The 27,320-nt window shown below is 38.7% G+C and overlaps 1 protein-coding gene across 8 annotated transcripts in view; it reads right to left on the bottom strand.

Moving 5' to 3' along the window:
* The window catches only part of RPS6KA5 (ribosomal protein S6 kinase A5), a 200,113-nt gene that overhangs the window by 120,710 nt on the left and 52,083 nt on the right, over positions 1 to 27,320 (bottom strand). For all 8 annotated transcript variants that reach the window (XR_004620273.1, XR_004620272.1, XR_004620270.1 and 5 more), the window contains exons 2-3: positions 25,566 to 25,637; positions 2,573 to 2,791 (exon numbers count right to left, since the gene is read on the bottom strand). Coding sequence is in view for 2 of the 8 variants with exons in the window: in XM_034642631.1 (XP_034498522.1) it covers positions 2,573 to 2,791; positions 25,566 to 25,637 (291 nt within the window). In the remaining 6 variants the exon portion in view is untranslated. The remainder of the gene's footprint in view (positions 1 to 2,572; positions 2,792 to 25,565; positions 25,638 to 27,320) is intronic.

Here is a 27,320-nt window from a genome sequence, read left to right on the forward strand (position 1 = left end):
AAAGGGGGGTAATCAGAAGGGGGAATGAAGCATGAGAGACTATGGACTCTGAGAAACAAAATGAGGGCTTCGGAGGGGAGGGGGATGGGGGAACGGGATAGGGTGGTGATGGGTAGTAAGGAGGGCACGTATTGCATGGTGCACTGGGTGTTATACGCAACTAAAGAATCATGGAACTTTACATCAGAAACCAGGGATGTACTGTATGGTGACTAACATAATAAAATAAAAATATATTATTTAAAAAAAATCTTAAAAAAAAGAGAAATAACTAGTGAAAGCTTGTTTAAGATGTATTTACAGATAGAAGTAGAATAAATTTAACTAGAAATGGAAACACAAATTTCTTTAAAATATCTTCATGATGTTTTNAAAGAAAGGGGGGTAATCAGAAGGGGGAATGAAGCATGAGAGACTATGGACTCTGAGAAACAAAATGAGGGCTTCGGAGGGGAGGGGGATGGGGGAACGGGATAGGGTGGTGATGGGTAGTAAGGAGGGCACGTATTGCATGGTGCACTGGGTGTTATACGCAACTAAAGAATCATGGAACTTTACATCAGAAACCAGGGATGTACTGTATGGTGACTAACATAATAAAATAAAAATATATTATTTAAAAAAAATCTTAAAAAAAAGAGAAATAACTAGTGAAAGCTTGTTTAAGATGTATTTACAGATAGAAGTAGAATAAATTTAACTAGAAATGGAAACACAAATTTCTTTAAAATATCTTCATGATGTTTTGCATTTATGTATTGATAATTTCTACTTTGATAAATTGCTCTGCTTGGTTCTGTTTACATAATTTTAAAGTATGTCTAACTGAAGGGATCACAATAATTACTCCAGAACCATCTGCCCCTTTGTGTCTCTAGCAGCAGAGAATGGCATGCTTTAGTATTTTAAGTTACTTAATTTCTAACTAATAAAAAATTTTAGAAGTAAAAAAAAAAATAATAAGGTAATTATTTCTCAACCAGTCTTCATGGACTTCCTAAAGCTTCCCTGGAAATTCTTTTAGGAAAATAAACTGGTAGGGCTTGGTGCCCTTGAGCTCAGATGCGGACAGTGGTAGTCATTTCTGTTTGTTTTCCATTTGAACGTTTGTGTTTTCACTTGGGGTAAGAGTTCTGCTGCTGGAATATCTGAAACCATTGTATTAAAATGCTCTGTCCCTGACAACTAGGTAAAAATACTCCAGGAATACATATTTACGAATGAGTAAATAACACAGCTGAGCAGATGCACACAGGAGGCAGAAAGAAGAGCCAAATGATACTGACTCGTAGGAACAACAGACAGACAGACGATGACATTAATGGGGACTGTGATGGGGCAGGGGAGGGTGTGGTCTCTCTATGTAAGAGATTCAGGACTATTAGCTGATGTTAAGCATTGCAAACTGAGCCTGAAGTGTAATTTCATGACTCAAAAAGTGAATGCAATTTTAGGCATCATTAACAAAAGTATAATTTCCAAAATGCACTCAACAAAATTGCCAAATACATTTAAGAACCTGTTTGTACTAACAATGATCAAAGAATCTAGACAGCACTGTTTGGAGGACTTTGAAATCAGTCAGACCTAAGTTCCAACCTTCATTCTCAAATTTACACAAGATATGTAACTTCAGGAAACAGAGCTTCTAGAACCTTCAACATCGCTAATGGGGGGACTCTAGCACACTGTTGTGAGGATTAGTGATTACCGTGGATAATACTTAGCATAGTGCTGGCATACTGTAGGCACTCAAGAAATAGCTAATGCTTACAGAGCACTACGTGAAATTCTAGCTCATCTAATCCTCAGAACAGTTTGATAACTAGGAGACTGTAATACGTCAATGCAAATTATCACAAGAATGGGACTAAAACTGAAACAAATGAAATAGTCAATGATGATAGAGTGCAATATTAGCAGTACCACCATTCACTATTAGCAGGAACAGAAAATGGTACAACTTCTCTGCAAAGCAATCTGCCAACATGTAACAGAGGACAATTTCAAAGTTCATATACGATGGTCCAACTCCATTTGGGAAAGGAAAGGATTCAGAAAGTGCTTGTGGGTAGAAATGGGAGTGATCCGTTGACTGATTGGTGGGCATCTCCTTTATATGCATGTTTATCACCAGAAATGCAAAGCATCTCCAAGAATACAAGTCTTTCTTTTTTATTTTTCTCAGTCGCTGATTTCCACAAACATCCCTTTGTCTGCCCAAAACTGGACGTTCCTGAGAACTCCTAAAGCAGAAACTGTGGCCTACTTCCCCATTCAGCACCTCACATTTATGTGGGAGCATGCTGCCCCAGGAAGCAGACACTCCTAATGACCCAAGTATTTCTTAAGATTAATAAAGGAACGTGGAATAGAAAAATAGAAATTCCTTCGGGTTGGGAGGTCCCCAATCCAGAGCAAGTCAGGATGCATTGTCACCACAAAGAGAGGAATGAAGGTCAAAACACTTCATTTCTTCTAAGTCTGAAGTACGCTGCCCTTTGAGGTCGTTGCAACTCAAGACCCAAAAAAAAGCATTCTCGTTAGAAGTCTACCGATGATGGACACTTACCTAAAATGAGATGAAGTTTGGTTTCTGTCTGGAAAGCGTAGTGCAAGGTCACCAAGAATGGCGACTGCCTGATGTGCTCCAGGACTTGCCGCTCAGTCCTTGTGTGCTCTGTGGTTTTGGCCTTTTGCACTATTGTGGCCTTTTTCAAGACTTTCATAGCATACAGCTTGCCAGCGTCGTGACCACTGATTTTACGAACCAGAAATACTTTTCCATAAGCTGAAAATGAGAAGAAAAAATAAAAACAATTAAAATACCACATACAGCGGTAATTTATTGGAAGTTGAAAGTTACAATGCACAACAAACAATTTGAATGAAAAAGTATCTTCATTGCTGTTTCAAATAGTTCTTTCACAGGGACGGCTGGGTGGCTCAGTCGGTTAAGCGTCTGCCTTCGGCTCAGGTCATGATCTGAGGGTCCTGGGACGGGGCTCCATGTCCTCGTCGGGTTCCCTGCTCAGCAGAAACCCTGCTTCTCACTCTGTGCCCCCCCACCCCACTTGTGCACGTTCTCGCTGTCATGTTCTCTCTCTCTCTCAAATAAATAAAATCTTTAAAAAATAGCTCTTTCATAGATTTCTTCGATTGTATGCCAAATATATTTCTAGGTCTAAACCTTGGTATTTACACATCTAACCATGCTAACAAAGTTATATTTTACTGGTATTCTCTCAATATTTTTAGCTGTAGGAAACTAGCTGTTCTTATGGTCAATTAACCACAATCCAATTCTGGAACAACTAGGACATTTTAGACAGCAGATAAAATCTCCAGGTGTTCTTGCTTATGTAAACAAATGAAAACAGTTCTTAATAAGAATCTCATACATTTAAATCAAGCACCTCAAGTCTCCCTCTTATACTTACTGAAAAATCTAAAAGGAACGTAAGCTGCCATTTTTAAACAAAAGAGATCTTCAGATTTAAAAAAATATTAAAATGCCCTAAATTGTCCGCAATCCTGACGAATCCCCTTTACATCTCTGGGCAGTAAGTCATGGCTCGGTGGGTCAGCCTGGCCAAGTGTTCCCTAAGGGCTCAGCTGGGCAAATCCTGTGTGTGGCGCCACTCCCCCAAGTGGAGGAACTGGAAAAGCAGGGTACATCTCGGGCACAGCAGGTATCTGCATGGATTTCCCTAGAGAAAGGGGGAAAGGGCTGGAAGGGGTACAATGAGGAGGGAGGAGGAAGGGCAGGAACACCACTGTAAGAGGGAAGGGCTAGGTCCCCAATTCATCTCTAGAGCGTGTGAATTCTCTTCCCTTGTAAACACATCCTGGAACGGGTAAGCCCAGTCCCACTTTTGAAGTTCAAGACTAGTCAGACCATTCTGGAGCCAGTCTGAGTTCTGACCCAGGCCAGTGCTTCCCTGCACTCTGCCCACATCTTCACAGTAGTTAGCACGTAACTCTCACTAGTGTGAGAGAGCTTTAAGGGAGGGGCTCTCGTACCCTCTGTGTTATTCAGGTCAGTCCTTCAGGAAGTAAATTAGTAGCAACAGATGATATACACAGACATACGGATCTGTGAAAGGCTGCAATACTCCTGAGGAGGAGGAAAACCAACACTTCCTAAGGAACTTGTCTATGCCAGGCTCTGTGCTAAACATATTCCACATATTGGTTCACTTAATCCTCAGAACGGCCAATGAAGGTGGTACTTTTAGTAATTCCATTTCACAGATGAGGAAATGGGTTCAAGGAACATAAGGAACAGGCCAAAAGACTTGAGTAAAAAGTGGCAGAACTGATTTAAGTCCAGAGAACCACACTCTCAACCAAAAATGAATTGTAAAAAATGATTCTTCGCAAATACTAGAAATCAGATGCTCTGGGCTTTAGTAAAATCACTACCATAAACATACTGAACACGTTGTGGAATACAGAGAAAGTTCACAAAAGGTTTGTGTCTTATCTCACTGTAAATAAAATAATTATAGACTGAGATCTTTAATGAGGTAAAGTGAAACAAAAAAAGAAAAAGACAACTTCCAGAACCTAACAAATTAAACTGAAGTATAAAAATGAAAAAGTTGATCTATTCAGAACCACTGAAATGAAGCTGGAAAATATTCTAATGAAATGTGCTGTATCTTCCACAGAGTCAGCCATTATATAAACTCAGGAGAAAGTGAAGTCCTCCACAAGTACGGGGCTTTTGTGTTCCCTACACACACATGGCACCTGCCCTGAATTCCTATTCTCTGAGAGTCCCATCTCCAGAATGCTCCTTAGAAATTATGTTACCCATATATCCTCTCCAACAAAGAAAATCCTCCTATAGGATTCATCGCTGGAAGATGGTGTTCGGCTTATCCGTGCTAGTCTTCCAGCATAAGTGCTGACCAATGCAGGATGTTAGCACCCGACATGAGTACTTGTCAGGCGCTTTAGAGGTACATTAACTCATTCCAGTCTTATAGCATCCCTGTAAGAAGGTGGGGAGGACTACCTCCATTTCACAGATGACGAAACTGAAGCAAGAAGGACACACTTGCCCACTTAGCCTTGCACCCACACTCTGAGCTATGCTCCATCTGCCTCCCTTCAGTGAATGACCTCACAGGCAAATAAAGGAGTCAGACATTAAACAAAAGTGACAATAGAGGTTAGGGGTTTTATTGGTGGAATGGACATAGTGCTATTAACTTCTAAGAGGAGAAAGTCTTGCAAAGTGGCCCATTTTATTGATGGAGAGGAGAGATGGAAATATTAGAAAATGTTCCCTATATTGAGTGGAAACAGGCCTTTTTATAATATTTATCTGTTGGTCCTTCTACACCCTCTGGACTTACAAAAAAGAATATTACCCTTCTTCTATAATTTTTTTAAAATATTTAAAAACACTATCATGCCATCTCACCTATGCAAAATGTCCTCATTCCTTAAACCAATCTTAAAGTAAATGATTTTGAGACTTCTCACCACTAGGAGGTTCCACTGATGTGCTCTGTAAGTTCTAAACATTTTTTCTTTGATTTCTTTCCTGTTACTTTAAAAATATGTCGTATTATACTCTACACATAAATATGAGATAGCATAGGATGACAATGGATGTGTCAGTAATATAAAACCATCCTATAGCTACATTATACACTGTCAAATAACAGTCATCTTCTTTGCCATGTGATGATATCCAGAAGCTTGCCAGTAACATAGGATGAAGTCTACATATATCCTGCCAATACAATTACTTTCTCATTTATCAAAAAATGTCAAGGGAAAAAGTGTGATAAAGCTTACAAATCTTCTGTTTTTACTTTTATAATTGCCATGATTAACTAAAGCTACAGTAAGTACTTTTATCACATAGTAAGTGCCAAAGATGCTTTTGTCAACAAAATTCGAGAAGTGCCTTGTAACGTTCCAAATAACAAATATTTCAGACAAACAGGATCTTATGAGTAGGCTGCCTAACTAAAACACAGTTGCCTCCAAAGGGCCTTGTTTTTTGAAGCGCCCATAAGGCTGCTTATCACACTGCAGGGGGGAAGAAAACACAGTCGCTATCGGAGAGCCTGTACACAAGCCCCCCTCCCTGGGTAAGCTGGTTTGCAGACTAGTATAGGGAGAGAGTAAAGCAGTCCTTCTGCTGAACAGCACCATCCACTGCAGAACCACCCACATGTCTTCCAGTAGTTTAAGAGGGGCCACTAAAACCGGAACTGATGGCAGCATTACATCCTTTCGGTTCGTAGGCAGGTGAATGCCTGCCTTCCTTCGAGCGCAGCCAACGCAGGGCTTCCGTTCGTTATGCGTGTGCTGATGTCGTTAAAGAATGCCAAGTTTGAAAGCATCTTTTGCAAACTGGACAGGCGACCAATGGTGAAAACTCTTTTGGCCATAAAAAGTAAACAGTATTTCTTGCTCCGATGGAGCCCATAAAATGGATGTCTGGCCACACATCTGGCTTTGCTACTTCAGAGACCGCGCTTCCTGCTTTAGCGTGACTCTAATGTCCACATTGGCATGCAATGGCTTCAAATGCTTTAGTAGGGATCCTCACAGAAGTCTTGTGCACTGCTGTGAATCTTACTGGTTTCATCAGCGCCAGGGCCTTTTCAAGATACTCTGCCAAGTAATGTGAGCAGAAGAGGGCATGGAGTTCAGTGGTTTTTTTTTTTTTTTTTTAAGGTTTTATTTATTTATTTGACAGAGAGAGACACAGCCAGCGAGAGAGGGAACACAAGCAGGGGGAGTGGGAGAGGAAGAAGCAGGCTCCCAGCGGAGGAGCCTGATGTGGGGCTCGATCCCAGGACCCTGGGATCACGCCCTGAGCTGAAGGCAGACGCTCAATGACTGAGCCACCCAGGCACCCCAGAGTTCACTGGTTTTCCAGAGGAGCAGTCTTACAGCACTTGACAGAGAGGGAGAAGTTCTCCTTACTTTGAGACTGAGGGAAAGTCAATTCTAAGAATCCATGACAAGAAGGTTTAATTCCTGACTTAGCTTGACAGACATCTGGGATCATATGAATGAAATAAATCCTTCAATTTTAGGCCCTAGGGACATCATTTTGGGTTCTGCTGAAGACCTGTGTGCTTGTCTAGCCAAGCAGCCATTTTCAGAGGCGAGAACTGGATAAAGACGCATAAATAAACTTCTCCAAAGCTGGAAAAAGAGTTCTACGGCTCAGAGGAAAATGACAGATACCTTATGAAGGTTACTTCTGTTCAAACTGAAATGTGGGTTTAGAATTCTATCCTAGCTGACACAGAAGTATCAGCACAGTGTTGGCAAACCTTGTTGATGATGATCTCAATGGCTTGAGGATAAAGCAAATCATGTAAAAGGAACTAAAACCAAGAATCATGGGGAAACGTCTAGCTCCGTGGAATAGGTCTCAGTTTGCTTTTCCAATGTAGGAATCTTATTCCACTTGCCTCAATTACCATTATGAATCAGGTTTTCAGCACTTGTTGTCATAATAAAGAAAAGTTAAAACTGACTGACAGTTTTAAAATAAGATGACATTCCTGCTGCCATATCAAAAGCCACCGCACAATTTCAAGTACTTTTTCAAGCTAAACAAAAGCAGGCTTCTCCCTGAAATTTATTTTGAGCGTAATTAAACCGATCTTTTCACTTTATTTGTAAAACGTGAATTCATTAAAAAGTTTTAGGAAATAGCATTTAATCATTGCATTAAAATGATAATGAGCTCACAATTTGGTAAAAAATATTTTTACAGTCTGTAACAGCAATCACTTTACAATGCCCTAAGACCAAATTCATGTAAAATTTGCATATGTTTACATGCATTGTTCTGGAGGAAGAGGTGAAGGATCATTGTTCTACCAGGTCTCTGGTTTATTTACTTCATTACAGTGCTCACCTAGGACATGCTGCTCTCCCTGGGATCCAAATGGCTCAACCACCATGAGACCACTATTTCCTGTCACTCAGACTTTTCCTAATGCTGTACACACTGCTTATCAGCCACGTCACACTTTGGGTTCATACCAAACTTGTAGCAAAAACTACTGTATTTGAACCACAGCCTTTAATAAAATATACAGTAGAAATTCTTAGTGACTTCCGTTTAGACAACTAATACCTCCCTTTCCTTCTATCCAACACACCGCTGCACACTGAATGCCCAGGGCCAGCTGGTTCACCCATGCACTTTGGTCTCCCTGCAGCTCAGCCGTCTGCTTCCTACCACTCACAGATATTCGCGGCCTCACCCATTGACTCCTGTTGTATATGTTACTGTTATTATGTAATTTAACTATATATTACATAAACCACTAAAATGTAAATGTGGAAGAAAAGAGAAAAATGAGGTTGAATACTTTGGAAGAACTACATAAAAGCAAGACACTTTAAAAAAAAAAGAGCTGCTGAAAAGCTGGGTGTGGGTGGAACACTATAAAAGGCTTGGGGGAAAATTGTGGAAATCTAGAAAGATTTTGTACTCAGAGTACTTCAAATGCGTCTCCTTCTCACTCCACTTTAAAGAATCTGAAACTTAATTACAGATGATACACTACAAGTGTAGTTCTACAAAATAAACTATTGTTTAAGAAATTATTCTCAAAGAAAAGGTCCTGTACCTACAAACAGAGACTGGTAAGTGAATAGATATTTATCTTTTTTAAGTGAAAATAATATGTTCAAAGAATTTATATCTATCCTTTTAAAGTGATTTTCCACTTTAACCAACTTATTTTGATTAGCGACAAGTACCCATCATGTCGTATGAAAGAGGGTCACGTTCACCACTGCTGGAACCCATCCCTCTCTGCTCCTTCCAGATTACTAGAATCTGGTTCAGGGGTGACCTGCCCATCAACCACACTAACTAGGCCTTCCAGCTTACTTCCATCCTCAATCTGGTAAACATAGCTTTTGCACTGCCATCTGAACTGTTGTGTTTTCTTTAAGATTTTATTTATTTATTTGACAGAGAGAGACAGCCAGCGAGAGAGGAAACACAGGCAGGGGGAGTGGGAGAGGAAGAAGCAGGCTCCCAGCAGAGGAGCCCGATGAGGAGCTCGATCCCAGGACCCCAGGATCACACCCTGAGCTGAACGCAGACGCTTAATGACTGAGCCACCCAGGTGCCCCTTGAACTGTTGATAAAAATATAACCCTTCTGGCTCAAATCAATTGATTTCCAGCTGCCCTTAAGATAGGGAGAATTCTTAACATAATTAAATCATCTGGCTTCTACCTATCTCTCTCCATCTTCTCACCACCTCATTTAGCTGACTCCTTCAGGGAGCCAACCTTTTCTGACTTCCTAGACTAGCATAATTCCTCTAATTTTATGTTGTCATGACACCACACATTCTTTGTCACAGAGACGATCAGAAACATGACTTTTCATTAATTTGCATGATTGCTTCATTGTCTAACTTCCACTGGACTGTAAATTCCACAAAATCAAAAAAAAAAAAATCACTCTCTGATTTTACTCACTTCGTATCATTAGCAAGTAACTTGAGCTGCCATATCATGGAAACTCAAATAATGCTGAGTGCATGAATAAACATGAACAAACAAGCTAGTGAACAGGATTAGAACAAAGAAAGCTGTATACTATACAGCCAAATACCCTCTTCTCAGTTGATAATTTGATCTAAAGTTGAAGCTGAGTCTTTAACAAAAGAAGCCAGTACTGCAGATCTGTAGTGCAGAGCTATACCCAGCCAACTCTCTCCCTCTCAGGAAGGAACAATGAGCTTTCATGAAGTAATCCCTTTTAATTTGGGTATTAAATATGATTCCTGGCAACATTCCCTGGTGAAAATGAACTCAGGAAACTTAGAGGCTACCATTCTAGAGCAGGAAAATGTTCTAACATAGTGACATCCATATATGGCCACGGTTTTGTAATCTGTCACAGTCACTTAAGAATGAATTACAATGCCTGGCTACATCCATTTCTCATATATAATTTAACTTGGGGAAAAATTTCTGTCTTTCCACATGTGATGTGTCCTGGGCACTGACCATCAGGCCACCTGCCTTCCCTCTTTCTTCCCCTATGGAACTTCATTTACCCCAAGACAGCAATGTCAGAAATGGAACGAAGCAAGAAATACACTCGTGGAATTCTGAATTTCACCTGTCCTGCTCTTGGAAACTGGTATCCTTGTCAATAGGCAAGCTGAAGGTACACAGTGAGTAATGCTAGAGGGGTACATATGAAGGCCCCCGTAAAACTGCCATCATCAATCTCAGAGAAGTAGCTTCACTTCAGTGTTTACTGCAACATCCACAAAAACACATACTCACAGTGCAATGGTAAAACTGACCAATCACAATTTGGTACTTCTAAAGATTCATCTGAAACATCTGATTAATTAGACCTTAGAATCAAAAAGAAACACTATTGGGGTGCTTGGGTGGCTCATTTGGTTAAACATCTGAATATTGGTTTCGGCTCAAGTCATGATCTCAGGGTTGTGAGATCAAGCCTTATGTTGGGCTCATGTGCTGGGCGTGGAGCCTGCTTAAGATTCTCTCTCTCCCCCTTCTGCTCCTCCCCCTCAAAAATAAGAAGAAATGAAAAGAAACATTGTTGTCATCCCAGTAATTCTCTAAAATCTACCCTGTGTGGACAGAAGCAACAGAAAGCAGCTCACTTGGACCATAGTAGCAGCTCAGTTCTCCTCAGAAACACATCAGTAAAGTACAGTTTAATCATATGTGTATCACTTTCTAAAGGAACCACCTAAAATACAATTATGTGTTTTCAATAATACCACCACCTCTTTTGTCAAAGATGCTATTCTCATGATCTGATTTAATGTTCACTATATAAGAACCATTCGATAACTTCAGCACTTGTCACAAGTCTCTCTGAACAGGTTTTTTCTAAACAGTGGGCTGTGACCCACTAGTGGATGATGGTAACAATTCAGTGGGTTTTAAGAGTATTCTAAAAAACTAAAAGAGAACCAAATATACTACAAGTATTTCATGGAACCCGTGTTTCCTCTTTGTATATGCATGTGCATGTGTATGTATATATAAATGTAAACAAATCTGAGCACATGGGAAGGGAAAAGAGGGTAGTCCAGAGCAATGGTTAATACACAGACTCTGGGCCAGATTGCCTGAGTTTGAGCCCTAGATACGTTATTTGTAACTATATGACCTTGGGTAAAACAGTTAAGATAACAGTGTCTCCCGTACCTGGGTGACTCAGCCAGTTGGGCGTCTAACCCTTGGTTTCCTCTCAGGTCATGACTGTGAGATTGAGCCTCACATCAGGCTCCATGCTCACTGGGGAGTCTGCCTGAGATTCTCTCTCTCTCTCTGCTCCTGCCCCTCCCTTGTGCTCTCTTTCTTTCTAAAATAATAATAATTAAAAAGATAAGTGTCTCAATTTCCTCACTAGGGACAGTAACAGTTCCTACATTATAAGGTGTGGGGATTAAATAAATTAATATAAGCATCCTGGCAGAAAACAAACACTATGTAAGTGTTAGTGGAAAAAAGTGTGTGTGTGTGTGTGTGTGTGTGTGTGTGTGTGTGTTTATATGTATATACGTATAACATAAATACACACACTGAGTTGCAATACAAAATGTGCCTATTTCATTCTATGGGTAATAATCAGAAGAGCTTGAAAGCCACTGTTCTAGATGAATTCATATGCCTTGCCTTTAAAAAGACAATTACAGGGCGCCTGGGTGGCTCTGTTGGTTAAGCATCTGCCTTTGGCTCAGGTCATGATCTCAGGGTCTGGGATTGAGCCTGGTGTCAGGCTCCCCGCTCAGCGGGGAGTCTGCTTCTCCCTCTCCTCTGCCCCACCCCCTGTTTCTGTTCTCTCTCTCTCAAATAAATAAATAAAATCTTAAAACAAGAAAAAAGAAAAGAGAAAAAAAAAAGAAAAAATCATGCAAGTCACAGAGTTTTCCCTTCATCCCTGCCTCTTAGTTACCTCAGAGGTAAATATAAGACTCAGTTACAATGCCTGTCTCACCCCCAGATGTCTGCAACATCTACTTTGCTTCCCTTTTATCTGGCTTTTGCTCGGTGGTGGTCTTCTTCTTCTTCTTTTTAAGGTTCTCTCTTTTTTATCTATCTTTGAAAACACCCTTAAATCTCTTTTTGAAAGGAGATAAATTTTAAAACACATTTAAAATAAAATGCACTTGATTTTCATATTTTTCAAACAAGCATTGTTTCCTAAATTCCCTTATACAACAGATATCTTAATTATACCCTCCATTCCGAATATTAAAAAAATACATAACTATAAAACTAAGTATTTCAATATAATTTTAAAAGAAAAAAGGAGAATTTGAGCTTTTTAACATAACTATTTCTTATTTTTTAAATTTTTATTTCTTTTAAAGAAATTTATATGTTTATTTATTTGACAGAGACAGCCAGCGAGAGAGGGAACACAAGCAGAGGGAGTGGGAGAGGAAGAAGCAGGCTCCTAGTGGAGGAGCCTGATGTGGGGCTCGATCCCAGAATGCTGGGATCACGCCCTGAGCCGAAGGCAGCCGCCTAACGACTGCACCACCCAGGCGCCCCAAACATAACTATTTTTTAAATTGGTCACTGTTTTCATTTGTAAAATCAAAAACACCCAAAATTTCTAAAATTAATGAAGGTAGACTGACAAAAATAGATTATTCTTCTAGCATGAAAGGAAAAGCTATGACTCCAAGACATGATTAAATAAATGGATGCTAAAGTAAGCAAAAGAGACATAGTGAAAGCATATGAAATCATAAGCAGTCATTTTTATAATAGACACTGAGGTAGGCCATTTGTTTGGGGCATAAACATTTATATCTTCTAGAAGATACATAATAAAGAGGACCTAGAGGAGACATAATAAAAGTGTCAGCATTCTAGATTTAATCCAGTTACAGTTTTTAAATTAACCAGGGCCATTTGACCCATTTGCTAACTCACTTAATGGTCAGGAACAGTACTACGGCTGAATCAGGAACACAAATCAGTACATTTTCTCATGGATGGTGACAGCGTCAAAAAGACTTAGTACGTACAAAGGTTGAAAGTAAAAATAGTCACAGGATTAACTATCTGTGGATACCATTTATGCATATGGCATTAGTTTGAGTAACTAAAGACTAATTGTATAATAATCTTCTAGATCAGCACTTTGTAAGTTTCAGAGAAAGCACTAAGACACTACATGCATTAAACCAGCTCATAATTGCATGTATGTAAGTGGCTATGGCCAAGTCCTGACTATCTCCATATGGATGACCCATTTGAACCACAGGCCACTTCTTACCCCTGGTGCCAAATGACTTGAAAACCAAAGATTCTAGTCCAATGGGAAAGAAGAAAAAGTTACAAAGGAAACCATGTTCAACTACAAGGGCTAGACTTGGAAATGATTACCCATGGATGTGATGACCAGATAATCTCACTAAAAGAAAAATATACAAAAACAAGTAAATAAGAACAACTAAGAAGCACATTCATAAATCATTCTCTTTATACCTTAACCAACAAGCCATTTGCCTAGCTATGAAATTATGTCTCAATGGCTGGTGTTCATGACCATCTGTAGTACACGTGAATGGTGCTCTGCCAGATCACACTTTTACAGGCTGGGGTACCCATACCCCAGCTGCTAATAGCCCACAGTTGCCTCCTCCTGCCTTTCTGGAGAAAGGCATAAGATACAGAGAAGTCACAATCTCACCTGGGAGGTTACCACCACAATACCACCTGGGAGGCATTATTCCACCATTCCCTACCCTGCCCCCACCCAAGCAGCCTACAGCCAGTGACTACCATAGGTACAAAGTCTTCCTCCCCACTTTGGCTCCAAAACTTTCCATGGCTTCAGGCTGAATCTAGACCTCAACTTAGACCACATGCTGCTTAGGTTCTTCCCCTGCTCCTTCTGCTTCCCTCACTCTCTCCTGAAAGCATTCCCACAATAAATCACATGCACCTAAATCCCTGTCCTGGGCTCTGCTTCTAGCAAACATGACCGAGGACAGGATCAGTAAGAAATCAATTATATTTACACTAGGAAGACAACGTCAACCAACATCTTCATATAGAGTAATTTTATGATTATGGCATAAAACACTACAAGCATTTAACCTCTAAGATTTCCATAAACACCACAGGTTTACACTGAAGCATTAAGGTATAGTGGGTATATGCAGACACAGATTTAAGCTTTTTTGAAAAGCAATTTTGACAATTTAATGAACACATGCTTTGAAAAGTACTATTTTAATAGGGATACTTCCAAACACTTAAGAGAATAAAATGACAAATGATGACTAAGTCATCATACTTCATAAAACAGTCTTCTATATGATTTCAACCAAAGTTTTTCCCCTCTATCATTTCACCAAAAAGCAGCAGTCTTTAAGTTGCCTAGTGCGATTTCTAGCACCCTCTAGTGGCGAATTACCCACTAAATAGAAATAGAAATAGAAATAGAAATAGAAATGACTCCTTTAATAAATAAAATGTTTCTGAAAACCCTGCAGTAAAAATTAAAAATAAAAATAGAAAAGGCTATCCCTCCAGGGATGATTTTCACAGAGTCTGCGACAATGAGTAAAGAACTATCAGAGTCAACATTTCGAGGATGGCACTTAAGACTGAGGTGAGCAACCAAAAGATAAGTCTCTCTTCGGGATACATACATATTTCCATGAAACAGCCTGTTAGGATCTGCTATTGATTAGATGACAAAAAAAAAAAAATCCCCAGGGCAAGGAAAAAGTGACCTTCTTATAAGGGCACCAGGAACTGAGGTAGGCACCAATGGTGGCTGCTCATCGGAAGCTCCTGGTGGCAAGGCATTGTGAATTCCTGTACTCTGCCAGGACTCAATCCAAGGTTTCACAAGCCCAGGAATAATTCTATATTAAATGAAGACCAGATCCTTATTATTCAATTTGCAAGTTTGTATGTAATATGTCTTTTCTTTAATGCTCAGTACTCTATCCTCAACACCCAAAACAGTACTTGCCTCTTGATAAATACATGTGAATGAAGGATCCCAAATGCAATGGGAATGAACTGAAAGTTTTAAATAGAGAAGTGACGGGTCTAATTTTGTACTTAAGACAGACCACTCCATCTGTAGTGTGGAGAACAGACCAGGAAGAATCAGCTGAAACCTGGGAGATCTGTGGTGGTTGTATTTCCCTCTTGCTGGACATATTTTAGGCTTTACAATAAAATATTTGTTAAGAAATAACATTCACTTACATATCAAGCTAATCTGAGGCCTCAGTAATGCATTATATTAGCTCTTTTAAAAGTTGGGCTTCTTTCCCTTTCAGTTACATAAATAGCTTAAGTTTGTACAGCATTTCCTATGTGTCAGGCAATCTAAATGTTTTATTACTCATTTTCGGCACATTATAGCATAAGATTGTCAACCTAAAGTACAGAAAGGGTGTTCAGAGGGGCGCCTGGGTGGCTCAGTCAGCTAAGTGACCAACTCTTGATTTCAGCTCAGGTCATGATCTCGGGGTTGTGAGATTGAGCTCTGCATTGGGCTCCATGCTGGGCGTGGAGCCCACTTAAATTCTTGCCCCCACCCCCCCACCCCCCTCATGCTCACATGTGTTCACGCTCTAAAAAAATAAAAATATAACTTCTGTTGAAATTACTCCCAGATACACTAACAGAGTGAGTGACTTTATGAAAAAACTAATTATCCCTATGAAGAAGTCCTAAATACTTTCATTTTTCTAATTTAGGGTACGGCTTTACAGTGGAGTTTCCTATTCAATACATAACCACAACTGATGGTTATCTAGCGCTTGGCAATTCATATCCATTATTTTATTAATCCTATAACAACACTATGAGATAGGTATTATTGACTTATGTCAATAGGGACTTAGGCTCTCAGAGTTCAAGTGATTTACTCAAGGAACTCAAGTAGGTAATGATAACATCAAGATTCAAACCTGAATCTTGTATGGCATCCTGGATACCCAACTACTTCACAATTACGAATGCACCAAAACTGGAAGAGGAAATCAACTCAGCTGCACCCTTTATGATTGGTTATATAGCAAAAAAAATTTTTTTTTGGCATAATGACAAAATATCTCCAAAGTATAGGATCATGTATGGTGAACAAAGAAAATTCAAAGAGAATACTAAAGTCTCCTACCTAAGACCATCACGCTCCACTAAGCATCAGAAATACTAATGCACGCAATGGGTACACTTAAAGACTTTCTTCACCGATACTTGGACACATGTCTCAGAGAAAGCAAATGGTTAAAAGTAAAGCAGGAGAAAAGGAGTGAAGTAAAAACAGAATCAGATTTCTCACAAACAATCCAAATTTTCATCATGAAACAAAATACAGTTGATTCTTGAACATGGGTTTGAACTACAAGGGTCTACTTATAAATGCATTTCTTCAAAATACAGTACAATACTGTAAATGTATTTTCTCTTCCATATGATTTTAACTTTTCTCTAGCTTACTTTATTGTTAAATATACAGTACATAATATGTGTTAATAGATCATTTACGTTATCAGTAAGACTTCCAGTCAACAGGAGGGTATTAGTAGTTAAGTTTCTGGGGGATCCAAAGTTATACATGGGTTTTCAACTATGTGCACCCCCACCCCCCACATTGTTCAAGGGGCAGTGTAATTCTAAAAGATGAATCAAAGCTATTTCCTGGACTTGGAAGTACCAATCTCAAGAATAATGCAATAATTCATAAGAGTGTGACTTATATACTTGTTAAACTATTATTATGGTTCATACTATTAGGAGCTATGAAGATGTGGCAGGGCAAGAGAATTGGACAAAGATATAGGGATGATACCAAGAGCTTAAAATCTAAAAGGAAAATAGCAGATATTGAAGGAAAATTCAGAGAACCACTCAGTGCGTGTTCTCTGCAAAGGATTTTCAGTACTCCAATTCAGAGAATGAATCAATCTGAGCAGGATTTAGGCAGAAGAGAAGAGCAGCACGAGGATTATGGGAACAAGATAAGGCAGAGCATCAGAATATGTGAAAGGATGCATAATTGTCGGGGAGTAAAAGAAATTTAACCAGACTAGAAAGTAGGTGGAATATGAGGGTAACTGGACAAAAAAGACAGGAGAAAACAAAGCTAAGCCTGAAGGTAAGGCAAGGATTTGGATTTGAATTAATTAACTGGAAAAAAAAGGCACTATAAGTTCTGAAATAGGAGAATAGCACAATAATGTTAAATTTTAATGAGGATGCATACCATTTATAACAGAATATATATAAAATGCATAAAATGGAAGAGAGAACTTGCAGAAAGACAGAACAGTTAGGAAAATCCTAACAACAATCCATGTACAAGGTAATACAAGGGACAGCACTAAGAACAGAAAAGGTCAATCCAAGGGTCATTTTGAAGGAAAAATTACAGGATTTTGTGAGAAACAAGAAATTAAAAGAGAAAAAAATCAAAAATTACTTCCACGTTTCTATCTTAGGAAACTGATTAACACTCAGTGACAGACCAACAGAAACAAGATTGCTGAAAAGAGAAATAAATCAACAGTCTGAGTAAAAGAAAGATTTTTATTTTTATTTTTAAAGATTTTATTTATTTATTTGTCTATTAGAGCCTGGGGGGGGGACAGCGAGCATGTGCACAGGGGAGGAGCAGAGGGAGAGGGATAAAGCAGACTCTGCACTGAGCATGGAGCCCAACACAGGGCTCAATCCCATGACCCTGAGATCATGACCTGAGCTGAAATCAAGAGTCCAATGCTCAATGGACTGAGCCACCCAGGCACCCCAAAAGAGATTTTTAAATGACTATTACATGCATTTAAGTGTGCAATCAAAAAGCAAATCTTTGATATTATTCCACTAAGTCTTCAAGATATTGGACGAATAGCATTTTATATAGTTCAAAATACATAAAAATTAATTCATCAGAAGAATTTTCAGTTTCACTTCCAAAGGAAACCTGGCATGACACATAAAGACATCTGATGAGGCTTTTCTATTATTCTAAGTAGTGTTGGAAAAAATTATCTTAAAAAGGTAATGAAACTGAAAGATTAGTGGTGAAATTTTTGAATAAAAATTGAGATTTTATTATACTCATAAGAAAAGTTTCCACCTACTCCATTTAGTCATCAAAAATGTGATTTTAAATACAGAAATACCTACAATGACATCTTAGTTATGCCATGTTCTCATAAGAGCAAGCACGCTGTCAGCTGACAAAAAGGAAAAGCAGTATCCACAGCTAAACAATAGACCAATAGTACATCAGTGAAAAAGCATGACATGAAAATGCCAAGGTAAAACATTACTGACAAACTCTGTCTTCACCTTTGCAGAATTGTCTTAAGGACCTGTGATCACACCACTCAAAAAGCTGAGGTAGATAATGGGACAAAGTATTAATTATGTTGAAAGAAAATATACAGCAGGTTTGATTTTATAAATTTGATATTAAGAATCTCACATGCTTGAAACTGGCCTCTAATTTTCCTTCCTTATATTCTCTTTGTGGTTTTTGGAATCAAAGTTATACTAGCCTCATGCAATGAACTGGAAAGATGAATCCTACGTTTTCTACTCTGAAAGTTTGTGGAAGATTAGACTTATCTATTTATTTTTTTTATTAATGATTTTTTTATTATATTATGTTAATCACCATACAGTACATCCCCGGATTCCGATGTAAAGTTCGATGCTTCAAGTTGCATATAACACCCAGTGCACCATGCAATACGTGCCCTCCTTACTACCCATCACCAGTCTATCCCATTCCCCCACCCCCTCCCCTCTGAAGTCTTCAGTTTGTTTCTCATAGTCCATAGTCTCTCATGTTTCATTCCCCCTTCTGATTACCCCCCTTTTCTTTATCCCTTTCTTCCCCTACCGATCATCCTAGTTCTTATGTTCCATAGATGAGAGAAATCATATGATAATTGTCTTTCTCTGCTTGACTTATTTCACTTAGCATTATCTCCTCCAGTGCCGTCCATGTTGCAGCAAATGTTGAGAATTCGTTCTTTCTGATAGCTGAGTAATATTCCATTGTATATATGGACCACAGCTTCTTAATCCAGTCATCTGTTGAAGGGCATCTCGGCTCCTTCCATGATTTGGCTATTGTGGACAATGCAGCTATGAACATTGGGGTGCATATGGCCCTTCTCTTTACTACGTCTGTATCTTTGGGGTAAACACCCAGTAGTGCAATGGCTGGGTCATAGGGTAGTTCAATTTTTAACTTTTTAAGGGACCTCCACACTGTTTTCCAGAGTGGCTGTACCAACTTGCATTCCCACCAACAATGTAGGAGGGATCCCCTTTCTCCACATCCTCTCCAACAATTGTTGTTTCTTGCCTTGTCTATCTTTGCCATTCTAACTGGCGTAAGGTGGTATCTCAGTGTGGTTTTGATTTGAATTTCCCTGATGGCTAATGATTTTGAACATTTTTTCATGTGTCTGTTAGCCATTTGTATGTCTTCATTGGAAAAGTGTCTGTTCATATCTTCTGCCCATTTTATGATTTGTTTATTTGTTTCTCGTGTATTGAGTTTGAGAAGTTCTTTGTAGATCTTGGATACCAGTCCTTTATCTGTGGTGTCCTTTGCAAATATATTCTCCCATTCCGTGGGCTGTCTCTTAGTTTTTTTGACTGTTTCCTTGGCTGTGCAGAAGCTCTTTATCCTGATAAAGTCCCATAAGTTCATTTTATCTTTTATTTCTCTTGCCTTTGGCGATGTGTCGTGAAAAAGGTTGCTCTGGCCGATGTCATAGAAGTTGTTGCCTATGTTCTCCTCTAGAATTTTGATGGATTCCTGTCTCACATTGAGGTCTTTCATCCATTTGGAGTTTATTTTTGTGTATGGTGTGAGAGAGTGGTCAAGTTTCATTCTTTTGCATGTAGCTGTCCAATTTTCCCAGCACCATTTATTGAAGAGACTGTCTTTTTTCCACCGGATGTTTTTTCCTGCTTTATCAAAGATTAGTTGCCCAAAAGAGCCGAGGGTCCATTTCTGGGTTCTCTATTCTGTTCCATTGGTCGATGTGTCTGTTTTTGTGCCAGTACCATGCTGGGCAGAACTCATTCTTAAAACTGTATCAAGTGTTGTCCTAGCAGGGAGATTTTTACTTACCAATTTCTTTAACAGTTATAGATATTACTGTTAGGATATATAGGATATTACTATAGGATATTAAGGTTTTCTATTCTTTTTTCAATTGGTCTGGAAATTTACACATTTCAAGATTTGTGAGCATGTTAAAGTTTGAGGAATACTAGCCTAGAACACTAACTCCTATCACCTCCCAAACTGTATGCTATTCTTGTCCACTGATTCAGTTTCCTTTTTTTAACCCCACAATTTCAACATTACAACTACGGCTGTCTAGATTTTCTTTACCCACCAAACCTTTCTGCATCTCAGAAACTCTCCTGAGATTACTTTCCTTCTCCCTATACCGAGATCCATTAGAAATTCTTCCAGTGAGGACGTGCTGGTGGAAAACACACTCAGCATTTGTATGTCTGAAAAACGTCTGTTTTGCCCTCACTTCTGAAAAATAGCTTAGTTGCCTTTAGAATTCTAAATTGAGAATTATTTTCTCTGGGCATTCTGCAAGTATTTTTCTTCTCTTCCACGGCTTTCATGGTTGCTGCTGAAAAGGCATCTGTCTGTCTGATCACTGTTCATCCTTAATAAATCAGTCTTTTCGCTCCAGCTGCTTTTAGGGTATCTCTCTGTCTCTGGTGCTCATCCCTTTCTCTATGATGTATTCATGTGAGACTTTCCATACAGTTGTCTGCTTGGAAATTGTCATGTTTCTTCAATCTGTGAATTCATATTTTCAATCAATCTTGGTAAATTTTCAGCTACTACCCCTCCTCCGTTAGCTCCCTTTGGGATTCTGATTAGATAAGTTTGTATCTTTTCTCTGTCCTCTACATCTTTATCTCTCTTTTGTAAATGTCATCTCATTGTTCTCCATTTTATATTCTGCATATTTTCCTCAAATCCATCTCTCAATTTGCTAATTCTCTTTAGCTACATCTCATCTGCTAGTAAACCATCTACTGAGTTTATAATTTGCATTATTTTTCACTTCTAGAAGCACTATTCGTTCTCTTTCAAATCTGTCCAGTCATTTTGTAGCATGTCTTTTTTCCTTAATATTAGCATCAAAGTTCCGTTTAATTTTAAAAACCATATAAATATATATATCATATTTCATACCTAATAATTCCAACAGTCTCTGCAGGTCTAATTTTGCTATTTGTTGTTTCCACTTTTTTCACTCCTGGGGACTTGCTTCTTGGATGCTTGCGATCACTGACAATTAAGATCATGTCTGTAAAACTTCCTTTGGTACTTTATGGTCTAGGTAACAGTGCATTCTTTCAAAGAGGATTTACATTTGCTTTTCCTAGGCACCTGGAAATACTACCAACTCAGTACTACTGTAAACTAAATTCTTACCTATTTTTTGTTCTTTGGGATCATACAAATATGTACAAATTCAAGCTGCAAACCTGCACAATGCTTGGCTTATGTTGTGAATGCTCAGGGAAGGCTTTTGTTTATTTTTTTATTCTCTTCACCCAGAGCCAATGCTGAGGCAGAAAGATTTCCTCCACGGCTCCCTTTGAAGGCTGGATTTTCTTATTTAGTCTTTGCAGTAGCCTTCTCTACCTCTCAGGAGCCTTGGATGATCTCTCTCATGCAAAGCATGAAAATGGGAAATCCAGAGAACTAGCTCACAATTTACTGGTAGACTTCCCCAGAATAACCTCTGCCTTCAGGGAGCTGATTTATTCTCTAGATTCCTGCTCCCACTTTCTTTTTGGATTCCAAGGATTTTCCTTATTCTTACCAGCTGACCTATACCATTGAGTAGACTTTCTTTACAGGCATTTTATCCAGCACTTTAGGGGTTTAAAAATGAGGGGGATTTTCCAGGATATGCAAGCTGTCATCTTATCAGAAAGAGAACATACACTGCCTTTCTACTTCTACTTATGTATTTGGAATATACTGCCAAATATAAAATTGACAGATCAAGGAACAGAATTAGTTCCATGGCTTTTGTTACATGCTATAAAATTCAGGGATGAAAACTAATTAATATTACATCTTACAGTGGCTTGAGAAGTTTTGTAGACTCCATGTCTATTTTGCTTCAGAAAAGTTATCCAATAATATTAAATTAAAGTTTTTTGGTTTTGATGATATCTGGAATAAAACATGAGTTTAGTCTGATTTTTATAACTTACTTTCTAAAAAAACAGCTACAAGTGTTGGTAAGGATGTGGAGATACTGAAACCCTTACACACTGCTGGTGGGAATGTAAAATGGTGTGGCCATTTTAGAAAACAGTCTAGTAGTTCCTCAAGAAACTAAACACAGAATTATCATTTGAAATGGCAATTCATGGGCGCCTGGGTAGCGCAGTCGTTAAGCATCTGCCTTTGGCTCAGGGCGTGATCCCGGCGTTCCAGGATCGAGTCCCATAACAGGCTCCTCCGCTGGGAGCCTGCTTCTTCCTCTCCCACTCCCCCTGCTGTGTTCCCTCTCTTGCTGGCTGTCTCTCTGTCACATAAATAAATAAATAAATAAATAAATAAATAAATAAACAAACAAACAAATAAATAAATAAATAAATAAAATATCTTTAAAAAAAAAGAAATGGCCATTCACTACTAATATATACTCAAGAGAAATTAAAACCTATGTTCACCCCAAAACTCATACATGAACGCTCAGAGCAGCATTGTTCATAATAGCTAAAAGGGAGAAACAACCCAGCAACTGATGAATGGATAAACAAAATGTGGTATATCCATACAGTGGGATATTACTAAGCCGTAAAAAGGAAAGAAGCAGTGATCCATGCTACAATAGGGATGAATCTAGAAAACATTATGCTAAGTGAGAGAAGCCAAACATGAAATGTCCAGAATAGGCAAATAAAAAGATATAGAAAGTAGGTAGTTGTTGTTTAGGGCTGGGAAGATGGTGACCTTGGGAGGTAACAGATAAAGGGTTCACAGTTTCTTGTTGAGGTAAGGAAAATGTTCTAAAACTGACTGTGGTGATGGCTGCACAACTCTGTAAATATACTAAAACCACTGATTTGTACACTTTAAAGGGATGAACAATAAGGCATGTGATTACACGGCAATAGGGCTATTAGAATAAAAACCACACAGATAAAACAAATTCTGTGGCTATAACATAAATTGACCCAAAAAACCCTTTGACAAAATGGTACAAGCACTATTTCTAAGGAAATCCAGTCACCGTACAATTATGACCCTTTTTCTCCTTTGAGTAGGTACTGCCTTTGAAAGAAGAAGCAAACGTGAGGATAAAAGACATTATTTTGGTATTCTGAAAGCATGATTTCTTAGGGATATGGTAGGGTGAGGCTAGTTTGCTTTAAAAATACATCTTTACAAATGATCTGAAGGACAGAATGCACAGTAAAATCTCCCAAGCTGACAATTATACGATACTCTTCCGGACAATAAAACACTTAGTTGATGAAAATAAATCATAGGGTTTGTTCGCTGGCTCTACACAATATGCTAGACTACTTTGGAAAATTATCAAGAGCTTGCGTGGCAAGACCCTAGGCATGAAGGCTCAACACCAAATGACTTAAAGACAAATTACATATATGTGAGTATGGGAGGGCAGTGGCTGGGACTGATTTTGGAAGCCCAGGAGAAATAATTTTTCTCCTGCTAGAAGGCTTGGTACTTTGGAAAGGATGGGCAGATACCCTCATATGGACAGCGGCAATCCCTCCTGTCAGGGGCTGGGTATACAGCTACCTAACGGTGAAGCTAGACTCTAGTGGGGAAGAAGAATGGTCTGTCCTCGGAACTCTCTCTCTCTCCTTCCAGGAAAGAGACAATAGGCCAGCTAAGGATGGGAAAAAACAAACAATGAAAATCCTCCTTTTCACTTCTACTTGGGAGGAAGTTCTCACTACAGTGTAACTGCAGAGCAACATTCCAGAGGGCGAGCTGAGCAGAGGGGGTGCACTCCTGGCAAGACCAGCTAGGTCACTGGTGGGCCTGTTGCAAAATCAAAGTGTGGGGTGCCTTGTCCATGAATCATTTAGAATCTCAGAACAGTGACAGCAGAGTATTACACCTAACATGGGCTCTTCTGAGTGTGGGGATCGCTGCAGCTGCACAGGCCATACACCCAGGAGGCCCTGACTCCTGAGCAGCAAGAACAGCAGTAGCAAAAACAGGAGGCACAACAGAAAACCAAGATCATCTAAAATCCTATCATCCAAGACTATTACATTTTGGTGTATATTCCAGAGAATTTTATACGTACACACAGGCGGTTGGCCCTGGAACAACATAGGTTTGAACTGCACGGGTCCACTTATACATGGAAATATTTGGATAAATATAGTACAGGACTGCAAATATATTTTCTATTTCTTATTATTTTCTTTTTTTTTTTTAAAGATTTTATTTATTTATTTATTTATTTATTTGACAGAGATAGAGACAGCCAGCGAGAGAGGGAGCACAAGCAGGGGGAGTGGGAGGAAGAAGCAGGCTCACAGCGGAGGAGCCTGATGTGGGGCTCGATCCCAGAACGCCGGGATCACGCCCTGAGCCGAAGACAGACGCTTAACCGCTGTGCCACCCAGGCGCCCCTCTTATTATTTTTCTTAATAACATTTTCTTTTCTCTAGCTTTCTTTATTGTAAGAATATAGTACAGAATACATACAATATACAAAATACATGTTAATCGACTGTTTATCAGTAAGGCTTCCAGTTAACAGGAGGCTATTAGTAGTTAAGTTTTGGGGGAATCAAAAGTTACCCACAGATTTCCAACAGTGCGGGAGACTGGTGCCCATAATCCCCTGCATTGTTCAAGGGTCAAGTGTACATGGAGACATTGATTCAGACCATTTTTTATTTCACAGAAATGGTATAGTGTACCCTCTCTTCTGTAGCCTTTTTTTAAAGCTTATTACAGTATGGAGAACTTTCAAAAATGTTAAATACGGATCATTTCCTTCCAATTGTACAGATTACAGAACAGGAGGATCCATGTTCCGTTTAACCAAACTCCTATTGTTAGGTTTCTGAAGGGTCTTGGGCTTTTCATTATTAAACACGATGACCACTAGATATGAATAAAGTGGAGTGAGGACTGAATGAGTTAATCAGCATAAAGTATTTCACAGAGTACTTGGCAAGTCACTATAAATGTTAATATAAATGTTAGTGATTTTAGTATTGTGTCCTATGTAAAGATTGAACTAATTTATATTCCCAACAGCAGGGTAAAAGAAATTGGTTTTCCTAAATCCTTGCCAATTCTTCCAAATTTTCCCGTTTGTATTTCTTCTATGAATCATTTGTTCATGTTCTTTGACAGTTCTTCTATTGGATTTCTTATGCTTTTAAATTTTTAACGGATTTCTGTATTGAGGATATGAGTCCCTTGTCATAAGAATAACACACACTTTTTTTTTAGCTTAAAAATTTTTTTCAAGACTTACCTCCAGTTCCTAGGACCTTGAGGAGTTCAAAATTTTCAATCCCCACCTTCTCTGCATGTCCTGTTAAATTAGCTAAAAAAAGAAAGAGAAAAAAGAAATAATTAAGAGAATCAGTGACAGGAGGGGGCCCATGGGGGCTTCTGAAATACCAGCAATGTTTTATTAACTTGACATGGGTGGTTAAGCCAGGGTTCACTTTATAATTATTTGTTAAACTATACAGCTATGTTTTGTGCAGCTTTCTGTACGTTATATATTACAGGAAAACTTTTTTAAGAATTTAGGAGCTATATATCATTTGTACCTAAAGTTAACCTAAAAATAAAGTGCTAAGACTCACTACTGATCAAGATAATCTGAAAATAAAGACGAATTCCAATATGTAGCTAGATACGCAATACAAAAAAAAAAAACTGGACAGATTTAGACAACGTATTCATTTATTTAACAAATATTTATTGAGCGTCCACTAAATACTATCCCCAGCATTTAAGCTGGGATCTACTCCCATTTCTTTTTTTTTTTAAGATTTATTTTATTTGTTTATTTTAGAGAGAGAGAGAGAACATGAGCAGAAGGAGGGGCAGAGGGAGAGGATCTCAAGCAGACTCTGTGCTGAGCGTAGAGTCCAATGCGGGGCTCGATCTCACAACCCTGAGATTATGACTTGAGCCAAAATCAACAGTCGGATGCTCAACCAACTGAGCCACCCAGGCACCCCTCTACTCCCATTTCTTTTACTAAGCACCTGCACATGATTTAGCCTGCATTAGTCATTTACCCTGTGTCTGAGTTCCCTCATCACTGAAATGAAAGCACTGGTCTCAATAAACTCTAAGATCTTTGCCAGCTTGAAAATTTGTTTAATAAGTATAAACTCTTTAAAAACATATTCTGCCCTAAATAAACAAAATTAGGATATCGTAAAAAGGAGATTTTCCAAAGTATATTCCTTCGATTCTGGTCCTACCCTACAAGATATTAATAGATGCTATATTTGGGAGGAAAACATGCTTTCAAGTCAAATAAACTTGAAATGGTTGGCTTGAACAAAGTTAATCAGGCTTCTTTACTGCTGAACTTCACAGATGAAAATCTGCATGTGAATCTTCCAAACTGAGATACTGTATTTGTCAAATTTATTGGATCACAAAATTATTTTTTATGGTAATACCTATTAATATTATGTGAACCAGCATTCTGTAGATGCAGTTAAGGCAGGCTTGGCCCAAATCCTAGTTCTACCACTTAAACGCCATGTGACCTTACACAAATTACTTAACTTTTCTGTGTCTCAGGTCCTCTAGTGTAAAATGAGGATAATAAAAATACCTACCCTCAAAGCATACTGATGTCTGCAATTTGCTTTGAAATGCATTAAAAAAATAAGACGGATTAATGAATGAACATAGGTATGGATAGATATGTGATAAAGCAAATAGATAAAATGTTAATTACAGAATCTAGATAGTGAGTGTAAGAGTGTTCAACATGTCATTCTTCCAGATTCTCTGTATATTTGAAAATGTCCATAATAAAATGGCAGAAAATAAAATAATACCTACCCATAGGGTTGTGATAAGGATTCGGTGAGTTAAATTTATACAGAGCTTGCTATATGCCACTAAACATTATTATAAGTGTTTGTAAGTAAACAATGCTCTGGGCCTACAACTTCAAGAAAATCAGACCCAACTAGGAACTTCTAGAATTAAAAGTTTCAGGGGGATAAGTTATTTCAGTGTCCTTCCAAAG

Source organism: Ailuropoda melanoleuca, chromosome 14 (genome assembly GCF_002007445.2).
Source record: "Ailuropoda melanoleuca isolate Jingjing chromosome 14, ASM200744v2, whole genome shotgun sequence".
NCBI lineage: Eukaryota > Metazoa > Chordata > Mammalia > Carnivora > Ursidae > Ailuropoda > Ailuropoda melanoleuca.